The sequence below is a fragment of the Podarcis gaigeae genome (assembly GCF_964106915.1).
Source record: "Podarcis gaigeae genome assembly, chromosome: 16".
NCBI classification, from domain to species: domain Eukaryota; kingdom Metazoa; phylum Chordata; class Lepidosauria; order Squamata; family Lacertidae; genus Podarcis; species Podarcis gaigeae.
In genome coordinates this window covers 39,766,701-39,780,248 of record NC_139693.1, presented here as the reverse complement: position 1 = coordinate 39,780,248, position 13,548 = coordinate 39,766,701, and the positions used below count along the sequence as shown (strand labels likewise).

The 13,548-nt window shown below is 46.2% G+C and overlaps 1 protein-coding gene across 50 annotated transcripts in view; it reads left to right on the top strand.

Moving 5' to 3' along the window:
• Positions 1-13,548, top strand: part of NCOR2 (nuclear receptor corepressor 2) — a 354,299-nt gene that overhangs the window by 273,766 nt on the left and 66,985 nt on the right. For all 50 annotated transcript variants that reach the window (XM_083716710.1, XM_083716707.1, XM_083716703.1 and 47 more), the window contains one exon: positions 3,261-3,801. In XM_083716710.1, coding sequence (XP_083572836.1) covers positions 3,261-3,801 — 541 coding nt within the window. The remainder of the gene's footprint in view (positions 1-3,260; positions 3,802-13,548) is intronic.

The window sequence follows — 13,548 nt, the reverse complement described above, 5'->3', positions numbered from 1 at the left end:
AGGTGTTTTTTTAAAAAAAAACTTCCACTGCTTTCCCTGGGAAAACCCACATATATATATATTTTTTTATAAAGATATTTATTAGGGTTTTTTATAAAAAATACAAAAATAATAAACAACATTCCTTTTGTCTTAACAAATTTTCAAACCTTTTTGGACTTCCTCACGTTTCCCGTTCACACTTACATTATCAATACATTTTTCCAAGCAAATTATCATGTAATTTATAGTCGCTCTTTTAAATGATAAATAACAATTCTTCAGCAATTTTTGTTTTCTAAAATCTCACTTATCTTCCAATTCCAATCCAGATTAGTGATGGCCAGTTTTTTATAATCAAGCACCCTTCTTAACATTCCACCAAATTACAATATTTTTGTAAATAAATCTTAAATTTCCTCCAATCTTCTTCAATCTTTTCTTCTCCCAAGTCTCGGATTCTGCCGGTCATTTCCGCCAGTTGCATATAGTCCATCAGCTGCATCTGCCATTCTTCCAGTGTGGGTAAATCTTGAGTTTTCCAATTCTTAGCGATAAGTATCCTTGCTGCCGTTGTAGCATACATAAAGAATGTTCGGTCCTTCTTTAACACCTTCTGGCCGACTATACCCAGGAGGAAGGCCTCTGGTTTCTTAGTGAAAGTATACTTAAATACTTTTTTCAGCTCATTATATATCATTTCCCAGAAGGCCTTCACTTTCGGGCAAGTCCACCAGAGGTGAAAGAATGTTCCTTCATTTTCCTTACATTTCCAACATTTATTTTCGGACAAGTGGTATATTTTAGCAAGTTTAACAGGGGTCATGTACCATCTATATATCATTTTCATTACATTTTCCTTCAGAGCATTACATGCAGTGAAGTTCAGCCCAGTGGTCCACAACCTTTCCCAGTCTTCAAACATAATATTATACCCAATGTCCTGTGCCCATCTTATCATAGCAGATTTAACCATTTCATCTTGTGTGTTCCATTTCAACAGCAAGTTATACATTCTTGATAATATCTTACTCTTTGGTTCTAACAGTTCTGTCTATAACTTCGATTTTTCCACCTGGAATCCTAACTTTTTGTCATTTTTAAAAACTTCTTTAATCTGAGCATAATGTAACCAGTCTAGCACTTTATCCTTCATTTTCTCCAAACTCTGCAATTTCCAATTGTCACCATCTTTTTCTAATATTTCCCAATACTTTGGCCAATTGGCCTCCATACTGAGTCTCTTCCGGGCTTTAGCCCGGGAAAACCCACATATTATCGCTAAATCAGAGCAAACTGCAATTGGGTTTTCTGCAGATTAGCTCCAGTTCAATGGTAAAACATGGGTTTTCCAAGGGAAAGTGAGAGGAGGGGGCAACAACCGCTCAGACTTGGCATAGCTCAGTCAGTAGAGCATGAGACTCTTAATTTTAGGGTCATGGGTTCAAGCCCCACATTGGACAAAAGTGTCCTACATTGCAGGGAGTTACAACTGACGACCCTCCTGGTCCCTCCCAACTCTACAATTCTACGATTGAGACCTGGAAATCCTGTGGCGGTACCTAGAAAGCACGGCACAAAAGGAAATAGGGGTGAGCCCTGAATTTGCAAAATGCGAAAGCGATGCTTACTACAGGAAATACATGTTTGATAGGAAAGATCTAGTTCTATCTAAGGTGGAAGCCATGCTTCTCTTTCACCTCAGGAGGAGAAAGCTCCAGGTATGTCTCATGAAGGAGGAGGTGGGGACAGGTCAGACATATCCAGAATACTCAAGTCGGAAGCGGTGTCCGGGTGGAAATCAGCAAAATGGCTGGGAAAATCCAGACATATGGCAACCCATGTTGGCAGGGTCGTTTTTGCCAATTTCCATAAAAATAGCTCAAAAACGTCATTTTTTTGTGATTTTGCCATAAAAGCTCAACAACTTTGCCCCCAAAAATGTCCAGATTCAGATTTTTAATTTTTGAAATACGGCAACCCCCCTCCCTTAAGAGCACCCATCTTAACACCAAAGGAAGGTCAGCATAAGGAGGACAGTCTAGGAGGCTTGGCAGTTCCTCCTGTCTACCCTTCCTCATGTAAGTGGAGCTGTACCCTGACACTTCCAGCAGTATTCAACTAAATTTTACTCAGAGTACATCCACTGAAAGTAATAGGCCTCAGTTAGTGATTTTTGTTCATTTCAATGGGTCTACCTTGAGTAGGACTAGCATTGTATTCAAGCTATACCTATAAAAATAAAAACCCTTCCCCTCACTAGTGAAAGTGATGGTCCAAACTTTTACCACACCTTCGGTAGGCAGTGGGTAAATTATATTCCCTTGGGGTATGGATCCAGCCAGTAGATGGTCAATTGGCCATCCCTTGGATAAAGCATTGCAGAGTTCTGCCCCACTCAGTAGTTTCCTGTAGGTATAGTAGAGAGAGATTCTAGACCATATTAGTGATTTTGAGTACAGAACTTGAAGTGAGGGGTAGTTTAAGTTTCCTATTGATTATCAGTGATTATATGAGAGCAACCTTCTGTTTGAGACATTGATTGATTAGGTCCTTTTTAAGCAAACTGCTTGGACAGTTCCTTGTGTTATCACAGCTGTAGCCCTGGATATATTTTTAAGTTGTAAGTCTGCAGACAGTCTCGCACAAGCAAGACATTTTTATAAATCATTCTAGATGAGTCGTATTCACATGTGTAGCATGGGGAAGGTGTATATTGTGTAAAAATATGTGCTGTGTTTAAGTGTGGTATAGAGGTGTGGGGTGGGTGGGTGTGGCTGCTTCAAAAGAAGGTGTCAAGACAATATCCTTGAATGTATCTGTAGTGAAGAACCCAAATTCCATCTTTAAAATATTGCCTATAATAATAAATAATAATCATAGGTGCATAGAAAAGAAGATTTGCACTCTGTGTGTATGTCATGCACCCAATGCAGTTTAGGGAAATCATCTATCAAATTTCTAGCTTTGCACCATGCAGCTTGGGGATGTGGGGTGGGGGCTCATAGCTTCATGTGTTACTATTTGGGCACAGCAAATGCTACCACGCCAAGTAAATAGAAAATAATGTGGCTACTAAGATAGATGGCTGAGTGCTCCCTCCCCTGTCGGAGGCAGTGGTTGCTGGGAACCACAGGCGGGGAGGAGAGGGCCGTTGCACTTGTGGGCTTCCCATAGGCATTTGGGTGGTGACTGTGAGAACCAGATGCTGGACTAGATGGGCCATTGGCCTGGCCCAGCTGGGTTGATCTTTTGCTCTTAATGTGTTTTTCTACTTCCAGTTGCAGTGAATAATAGCTCAGACACAGAGAGCCTCCCTTCTCCAAGACCAGAAGCCAAAGAGAGCTCAGAGAATGGACCCAAACCAGCCCCAGACACCAGAAGCAATGCTGGAGAAGAACTGGCTGTTAAGATGGAGGAAACCGCTAGCTCCCCAGAAGCAAATCCTGCCACCATCCAAGCAGTGGAGGAGGAGGCCCCTGAACCAACTTGCCCTGAAGAGAAGCCACAAGAGGAGCAAACAGTTGATGTGGTGAAAACGGAAGAGGCCGAGGAAAAGCCCAAGAGCCCAGAACCCAGCAGGGGCGAAATAAAAATGGAGAAGGGAGAGGTCTACCAGGAGAAGGACAGTGACCAGGTCACAGAAAACAGCAGCAGCAGTGGCAGCACCAGCACCAGTGTTGTGACAGGGACTGAGGGAGCACCCAAAGCAGAAAAGAAGGAGAACCACAAAGCTGGGAAGGGTGCAAATCCAGACAGCGACTCCAGTGCCACGTGCAGTGCCGATGAGATGGACGAGCAGGATGCTGGCGACAAAAGCAAGTGAGTGAGGAGCAAATGGAGTGGGAAACTTGGAAGAGTTAAGAGGCCTCCAGACAGAAAGGTTTGCAAAATTAAAGTGGATTATTAAAGTGCTTTGTTGCCCTGACACAACAAATCCACATTAAAAAAGAAACTTACTGTTTTGCAGTTAGGAAAGTGACAGGGATTGCATTGCAAAGTGTGGGGTGAGCAAATGAGTAAAAGGAAGCAAATCAGGATGAATACTCATTGTTATGTAACCTCCCCGCAAACAAATCAGCACAAATTCTCAGTAAAGACCTGATATAATCCAACCTTTATTCACGCATGCAAGGATGAATGCTGAATTGATAGGTCATATGGAGGAACCCTTATAGAAGTAATCTTAATACCTAAACTCAGCTGCCAAGTTACCTAAGCGTTTTAAAAAAAGGTTTAATGTTGGTGTCTGGAGATTTGAAATCATGTTTTTCCTGAACGGAGTGAGGGCCTCTGTAGAACTGTGTCTGGTTTTCAGTTGGGTGGGGTTGATTTTTGTGTACCAATCACAGGCAATTAAAGGATTGTAAGGGACACCGACTTTTCAACGCGTGTTAACCCATCACTTATGCCTTCAGGGACCAGAGAAAGGAAGTTGTTTCTTGTGTTGTAATTTATGGAGCTTTGTAGGATTTTGCTTCCATCTGCCAAAAGTTCTTTTGATCAGAAACTTCACATTCTTGACTTTATATGGTTTAGGTTTTCTTATCAATTGGGGAGTGGGGCGAGGGGAGGAATTGGAAAGGAAATGAGGGTCGGGGGGGGGTTGAGGGGAGGGGTTGCTTTTACACAGTCCTGAGGACTCAAGTCCCAGCCATCCAACAGTGAGAGACAGTATCTGGATCTAGGAGTGAGAGCTGTGTTTATTGCCAAAGAAATATGACTTCCTGTACGCTAACAGAACATTCTGCAAATTTCGCTTAACGGCCTGTGGATGGGCACCATTCCTGTAACCAGCAGCTTAAAAGTCTCTGACTTATTGCACTGCTATCCTCAGTGGGGTTTTGCACTTGCTTAATGATTTGTGGCGCCTTGGCTCTTCGAGCCTCGCATTGCCAGTGGCAGTAATTGAAAGGGCAACTTTATGGCCCTGGTGCTTATACTGTTCAGGATCGATGCCCATTGTCAGAGGTTAAAGAAGGTCATGTGATGCAATATGGTCACATCTCATGCCAGTGGCCTGTTCTTGATTAGGACAAGTGTCTGCTTTCGCTGGGTGACAGGTGATTTGTGGTTTAGTGCATAGCCTCGGTCAATTTCATTAAATGCCTCTTGGATCCATACTCCCATACAGCCATTCATCAAGTGAGGGTTGGGCACTTGCAGGAACAAACAAGAGCCTTTGGTTCATTGGGGGCACAAATTGTTCCTTAGGGTGGAAGCAGGCCAGATGTGCGCGCGTGCGCACCCCCCCCCCCGAAACAGCCGTATTTAAACATGAGTGAAGGTTAATGGCTCTGATTCTTAGGCATCTGCTTAAAGTTCTGGTTCCCAAACACACAGGGAATCTTGGCTTTCATCTAAATGAGACAGTAAGCTTGCAGACAATGATTTATAGATTTGCTGCTGAGACAGATACTTTGAAAATGAATTAAATAAGTCAAATATGCTATAGCTACCTTAGAGTTACGGGAGGCCGTCATTCTCTCTTTGCCCAGTTATAGGTGCTCACAGCGTGTTCAGTCTGCATTTGGCGTCCAGCGAATGTCTTATGCAGGAGAGCCCCTCCCCTTTAGTCAGGCTACCCATAGTTTCTGGAGGAGGTCCAGTGTAGCGTATTGGTTATTCCAGAAAAGTTTTTTTAAATCACGCTGATCCTTCCATCCCCACCATTGTGATTGCATCACTCCCAGGGCACTTCAGACCCAATGTCTTGCCCCCACCCTGGCTATGGGATTCTGTGCTTGCATCTGAGCCCTTCCAGTGGTCACCCCTAGTCAGTCCAGCAGGCCCATCTTCCAGCTGGAGATTAAAAAGCCCTGCTCTTTTGTTTATTTCTTAACTTAGAAGCTTTCTTGCCCACCCTCTACCCATAAGACCCTTGGGGGGGTGTTTACAACAGTAAAACATTTAATTATAAAAAGAAATACAATTACATAAAACAAAACAGAATAAATGTAAAAGTAAGTTCAAAACATTCCATATATCAAAAATTGAAGTTTAAAATTGACATACAAAACAATACAAACTTTAAAAAACCATACATAAACAGCTTTAAAATAGATGTAGACTCGGATCAAATATCTCCGTTTAAAAGACTTATTGGAAGAGGACAGTCTTCAGTAGGCACCAAAAAAGACAACAGAGATGACTAATACCTTAATGGGAAAGGATGAAAATGTAGGTGCCACTGCACTGAAGCCTGATTCTTGTATTGTGTGGAACTGTCCTGGCTCCCTCCCAGCACAGAGAGACAGAAGCTCTTCCTTGTAAGTAAGTAGGATATATTTATTCAGGCAAGTAACAGGACAGGCTCGGCAGCAAACACAGTGCTCAGGAATCACAATTCAGGAGTTCTGTAGCAGAGCAAGGAGCTGAGAACTGGAAGGGAGCAATGAAGATGTCCCAACAAGTTTTCCTGCCCCTCCCAGCACCTTTCATGGACCAGATGTCGTATATTCACTCAGGTGACCCCCTCGCCCTATGGGAATATCAGAATTGCAGGTGTGCACTCTGTTGGAAGGGGGTGGGTCTGCTCCCATCTGTGGAGGTGGCACCTGGTCCTAGGTGACAAAGCTGCACTCTCCCTGTTTAGGCTCCTGTGTAGTCACAGCCGCCTCCTGTCCAGCCTCTCCTCTTCTCAGCTGTCCAAAGTGCTCCCCAGCCTCCACTGTGGCTCCCTTTTCCTCAGGAAGGGCAGAGAGGAGAGCTGGCACCCCTGCTCCCCCTTCCAAAATGACCAAATTCTGATTGGAGACGGGAATCCAACCCAGATTCTCCCCATTCAGCCTCTCCCCCCGTTTCTTCCTCCTCCTCCTGCGTCAGGCTGCAACCCATGCCTGATCCTGACAGTGCTGCAGGACTAATGATGGCAATGGATCATAGAATCACAGCATTGTAGAGCTGGAAGGGACCATAAGGGTCATCTAGCCCAACCCCCTGCAATGCAAGAAGCTTTTGCCCAACGGGCTCAAACCCACGACCATGAGATTAAGAGTCTCCTGCTCTACTGACTGAGCTCCTCATACGATGATATCTCTGAACAAGGCTCTGTTAGCCCTTTCCACCTGAAAGTGTCTGGCTGGATGAAGGCCAGCCAAATGCATTTGAGGAGTCCATGGGCAAGAAATGCAGGCAGCTGCATTTGTTTCTCCTCTGCACCTGGTGGTCTCTGCTGCCTCTGCACATGGGATGCACTCTATGACCAGTAGAGGGGGCATTTAAACAGGGGCTGGGTGGCCATGCTGTGCCAAAGGTTGGGCTGGGTGGCTTGGAAGATCCATTCCAAACGTTAACTGTAGGAAACCTCTTGATACTTGGCCAAGCCTACCTGACATCATATACCATAAGGGGTATGGGGCAGATGAAAATAAGGCCCATGGCTGAAACTGGGTTTTGCAGGGACCACCAACCAGCCAATTGTTGGCACCTGTAAGCCCCTGTGTGCCTTTTGCAAGGGCTGCCAGGATCTCTAGAGCAGTGTTTCCCAACCTTGTGCCTCCAGATGTTTTTGGCCTACAACTCCCATCATCCCTGACCACTGGTCTTGCTAGCTAGGGATGATGGGAGTTGTAGGCCAAAAACATCTGGAGGCACAAGGTTGGGAAACACTGCTCTAGAGCAAGCACCCACAATCATCTGTCCGTTGCATTCAGCTACACGGTTTTACTTCAAACCGCAGGTGCAAAGGAGCATGGGTCACCTGCCATCATTGTGTCAGGTGGTTGCTACTGGCTGCCTGTCAAAGTTGGCCTGGGGGTGTTGGTGTTGGAGGAGGAAGTAAGGCTCCTGCCCTATCCTGATGCTCGCCTGGGTGGCAGGATGGGCCCAGGCGCCACCATTCCCTGTGCAATTTAGGAGAAGGACCTGCAGCCAGATAAAAAGGCCAGCACAGGCAGTGAATTGCCAGCATGCACATTTTAGCAGCAGAAAGCTACGTTGTGGGTAAGCCCTGAGGAGAGCAGTGAGATGAAGCACAGTTCATAGAAGTGGTGCTCAGGGAGTTCTTCGCTGGCTGCCCTCCATCACTCTGCCGCTCTTGCCAGCTATTGCCAAGCCAAAGCAAAGGTAATAACAGCTTTTAGCTCTTTCCGTTGTGTTTTTTTAAAAAAACCTAGTCCCCCAAGATAATTATCTTTACATATATATTTTATAAAGACTTCTGGCAGTGCTAGGAATAAAAGTTCAGCTGTAGGTCATGCTAAATATAAATGAATGCAGAAGGCCAGCCTGTAGAGACATAAGTTAACTGTTGTCAGTTCATTGCTAAGAGAGAGGTAAGGCTGTTAATGTCAGGTGACCAGAGAATGTTCTAAGGTGCCAAGCAGAAACCTTATCCTATTTGCTTAGTAGTTTAAAACTTCCTTGGACAACATTTGACGGTTGAACCTGTTGCCCTTCCAACCTGTTACCTAACAGACTAGGACTCTGACTACCCTGCCCCATCAATGTCCAGGCACTATCCCCTGGCACTAATAGGCCACTGTTATGCTCCAAGGCTGCCCTCAGGAGCCAGGATCTCAGCCTAAGGAGGTGAAACACATTTAACCAAGCGCTTACCCAAGCAGGGTTCAAGGTGCAGCATAGTCTCAAAAAAGCCAGGGTCAAACACAGAGGGTCTCAAACATGATCCAAAAGTAAGGTTGGGAAACAATCCGCCGTCAGTATCAAAAGAAGTGCAAGCAGCGAGGAGGGCAGGAATGGAATCAGGAACAAGGAGCCACAGACCTCTCCTGTTTCCAGCTCAACAGGGAGACCTTACACCCTCTGGCCTCCTAGACCATGCCTGAACCCCAACTGCTGGTTGTAAAGAAGTTCCAGGGATTGCTTACTGACACGTAGGCCCCTTGGTCGTGAGCCATGCGACAGATCGGGATCCATAGATCCATTCTACGTCCTTGCTCTTCAGTCTAGACCTGGGTCTCCTGGCATCTGCTTTCTAAATAATAACAAATAGAATAAACTAAACTGAGGAAGCAAGACTGAGAACTGGGTGTTCTGAAAGAAGCCCTGAGGAACCTTTTGTCAAGCGTTTGTTGCCCTTGTGGCAGCAACTGAAAAGTTCTGATCTGCTCCTCAGTCATTTTTTACAATTTGGTGTTTTTTTAAAGCTCAATTTCTGGTCAGTTATCCCAAAGTAAAGGGAACAAAATGCACAGACGAGCACACCCCTTTTTGCCAAAGCCAGCGAGTTTTGCTATTTAAGATGTCTTAGTTTAATGCACTGGGCTGCTTTTTCTTACCCAAGTGTCGCAAGATGGAGTAGCGAGTAAGAGCCAGTGATGTTAAACTGTTAACAGTTTTTAGCCAGGAGCAAACATAATGATTAAGCAAAGCTCCCAGAGGTAGGTAGCCTAAATCTCTTGAAATATAGGTGAAAGCCAGTAAGCGCAGATGTTTCTAAGTGCCTGCTTCAAGTTGTAAGACTCACACTGCGGTGAGCAAATGTGTAAACAAATCCAGGACTGGAGCAAGTAAAGTAGCAATAAACGGATGAGCAACGTGATGTGGGCAAAGAACTGTCCGTGACCTGGAACTGAACAGAGGTTCATAGAGGTTCAGGCCTTGCTGAACTGAAAGGGCTTCAGAATTTCAAAAGCCAGGTGAAAGCACGGGGCACGCTTTCAGATAGCTCTGTAGCAGAGGCTACGACACCAAAACTTCCCTCTGTTCCCCACATCAGGGATTGGAGCTAGGTCAAAATTCAGGGCTCCCCCCCCTCCCGTGGCTCTCTCAATGTGCTCTCAGATTACCCCTCTGCAACTGCCAGTGGGTTTTAAAGCCAGGCTCTTCGCCTCCTCCTGGTTTATTTTAGCTGGTTATTTCACTGCCTAAATTTCAAGGCCACTCCAAGCTCAGGCTGACAAACAAGCACAAAGGGAACAAACCCCCATATGATCTGTCCTGGGATGTCTCTTCCACGTCTCTTGATCAGTCTGGGAGATGTCCACTCGCCCCTGCCAGAAATTACTGTACTGTGGTCATTGGCCCTAGGTAGACCCGAGATGCCGGCTGACACGGTGCCACCTGGGATGCTGCTTCCCAGGGAGCTAACTCTGTTGTGGGAATGAGCCTTTCCACTTCTTTTGCGTTCTTAATGAAGAATAACTCATTTTGCTTGGCTGAGCTGGATAATCAGCTCAGACAATGTGGCAGCCATGCCAACTGGAGACAAATCTGCATGTGTCTCTTTTGCAGGATCAGATTCTCTCTCCTAGTGCCTCTGATACCCACAGGCCACGCAGAGTCTGCTCATGGCACAGTCTAGTCTTCCACCACCCACCTGTTTCACAGAAGTGTGGACTACTGATGCCAGTGTATTGTTCGTAAGAACTGGAAGTGCCTTCACATAGCAAACTTTGAGGGACTTGATGAAACCTCATCCACAGCTCTTCAGCCTGTGCACTACCTGCAAGGTGTATGGCAGGGATGGGAAGTCTGTGCCCTGCCCCTGCAGATTAGCTACAACCAGCAGGGACCAGTGGTCAAAGATGATGGAGGTGTATTCAGCAACATCTGGAGAACACCAGGGTACTCTATCCCTGCTGTATTGGACTACACATTAACTGCTGAGTTTGTGGCCATGGGATTTTGCCGTGTCGCATAATCGTAGAGGGGGTGCATTTGGGATTTTCTGATCCTCCAGTCTGTTGCCAACACAGAACACTGTCTGCTGTAGAACTCTTGAAATATCCAGTTTTCTGTACTCCTGCAGGTGCAGAAGACCTGCATGGTCTGTGATTAGTGCAAAACTTGGGTTCTAAAGGTTGTAAGGCAGGCTTCCTTATGGAATTGGGAGTATGTCTTGTAATTTCGCCAGGAGCATATGTTAAATTGCAGTCGCCTCATGCGTAATCCTAATTGTTGCACCAGAGACTCGCATGCATTTTCCTGTTCAGGCCGTTGTGGTGTGGGATGCCCCATCTGAAGCAGCCTTTGAATTGTGTCCTCTTGTATCTGCTTTTTCTGCTCTGTTACCTTTGGCTTACCTCTTTTTCACCAATTGTCTTCATTCGGGTTCTATTGGCTAGTATCCATGAGGTAGTTTTGCCTGTTACAAACATTCTACCACAGAGCATGGGTAGGCAGCCTAAGGCCCGGGGGCCAGATCTGGCCCAATCGCCTTCTAAATCCGGCCTGCAGACAATCCGGGAATCAGCGTGTTTTTACATGAGTAGAATGTGTGCTTTTATTCAAAATGCATCTCTGGGTAATTTGTGGGGCATAGGAATTTGTTCATCCCCCCCCCCCCAAAAAAAATAGTCCGGCCCCCCACAAGGTCTGAGGGACAGTGGACCAGCCCCCTGCTGAAAAAGTTTGCTGACCCTTGCTCTGGAGTGACCACAAAAAAAGAAACTAGGCCATGCAGATCTAGAGGAAGCTTGATTCTTAGTGGCTAGGCCCCAGCCTCTTATTGCAGTGTCACCCCTCTTTTATTGCTCCCATGCTGCCATTCACTCCTGGTGCAGGGGCGGAGTGTGGCAGCCACTGAGGGGGATTTCCCACCACACAAACACAAAGAGATCCACATGAGATGAAGGACCCTACCTGTTGTCACGCCAGGCATTTTGCTAGTATCTCAGAATTTTGTTATGAGGTAGATAGTGCAAAGGGTTTCCAACTGCATATCTGTGAGGCTTGCCTCTGGCAAGCAGTTGCACCATAGTGGAGCGAGTTGTTGAGCTTATTTGGCTGCTGATCATATAAAAGAACTCATCTGGTCTCTCCCTCTCCCTCTCTCTCTCTCACACACACACACAACATGTGTGCGCACACACACATACACAGCTACACACTCCCCATCATAAAACACCTTCTTGACTTTCAGACTCTCTGTGTCCTTGAACTCTGTGCTCTTCCGCTCTAGTTAATCCAGATGTGGTCATTCCTCCCCTTTTCCCTGTTTCCTCTCCCGCCTCCTCTCTCCCCAACCAGATTCTTATCTCTCTTGCAGAGCATGTCACTAACTGAGAACAGAATTCAAACTTGCTGATTAACAATTGGCTCCCTTCTGCCTCAACTCTCCTTTAGGCTTGCAGCACGAAAGGCAAACTTGGCCTAGTCCTGATTTTTTGTTGGAAAGCTGTTTGTCTTAGCTTGTGCTCCGGTTCTGATAGATCACTGTATTTGGGAAGGAATTTTTCCTCTGCAGGTGGCTTCTGAGCAGGGAAGGTCATCGGCTGCATTTCTGTTCCGATTGGAGGGCACATACTGCTACCACATCCCTGAAAGGTGGCTATTTTGGTCAAATCTACACCGTACAGTAAAAGAATATGACTTCCCCAAAAGAATCTTGGGAACTGTAGTTTGGGAGTTGCAGCTCTGCACAGGTAGGCTACAGATCCTAGGAGTCTCTGGAAGAAGCCAAATGCTTACATTGTATGGTGTGGATGTGACCCCAGCCTCTGCTTTAAAGCCTGCTGCTTTTGGAGACAAGTCCGCCCCACTGTTGTACAACTTCATACTGTCAGGAGATTCTTCTTCATGTTTAGTCTAAACTCTTTTTCTTAGAATTTGAACCTGCACCTCCATGGACAGCTGAGAGTCCAAAATGACTCCCAGGCTGCGCTCCTGGTCCTTCAGGGGCACAGTTGCCCCATTCAGGACCAGGGAGTCCTCCACACCTGCCTGCCCCCTGTCCCCCCAAAACAGTACTTCTGTCTTGTCAGGATTCAACCTCAATCTGTTAGCCGCCATCCATCCTCCAACCGCCTCCAGGCACTCACACAGGACCTTCACCTCCTTCACTGGTTCTAATTTAAAAGAGAGGTAGAGCTGCGTGTTATCTGCATACTGATGAACACCCAGCCCAAACCCCCTGATGATCTCTCCTAGCGGCTTCATATAGATCAGGGGTCAGCAAACCTTTTCAGCAGGGGGCTGGTCCACTGTCCCTCAGACCTTGTGGGGGCCTGGACTATATATTTTTTTTGGGGGGGGGGGAGAACGAATTCCTATGCCACACAAATAACCCAGAAGTGCATTTTAAATAAAAGCACACATTCTACTCATGTAAAAACATGCTGATTCCCGGGCCACCCAAGGGTTGGATTTAGAAGGTAATTGGGCCGGAACCGGCCCCCGGGCCTTAGTTTGCCTACCCATGATATAGATAGAAAGCATGGGGGAGCGGATGGAACCCTGAGGCACCCCATAAGTTAGAGCCCAGGGTTCTGAACACTCATCCCCCATCACCGCTTTCTGGACACAGCCCAGGAGGAAGGAGCGGAACCACTGTATAACATATTGTACAGTACTGTACATATTTGAAGATGGCTTTGATATACGTGTGCCCCTTTATCATCAGTCCTCAGGACTAAACATTCCCAACGCCTTCAGGCTTTCCTCAGAGGACTTGGTCTCCAGGTTGCCTGATGGCTGCTCAGAAACTGATGACAGAGGCTCTTACCTGATAGAAAGGAAGAGTTCTTGAGGCAGCACTGGAGGTACAGACTCAGCAGCACAGAATCACAGTAGCCTTTACACACAGACGAGGTGATGGGAAAGGTGAGACCAATCAGGCTGGAGGCAACAGGCCAGCCTTACAGAGTCCTAGATCAGGGCAAGGAG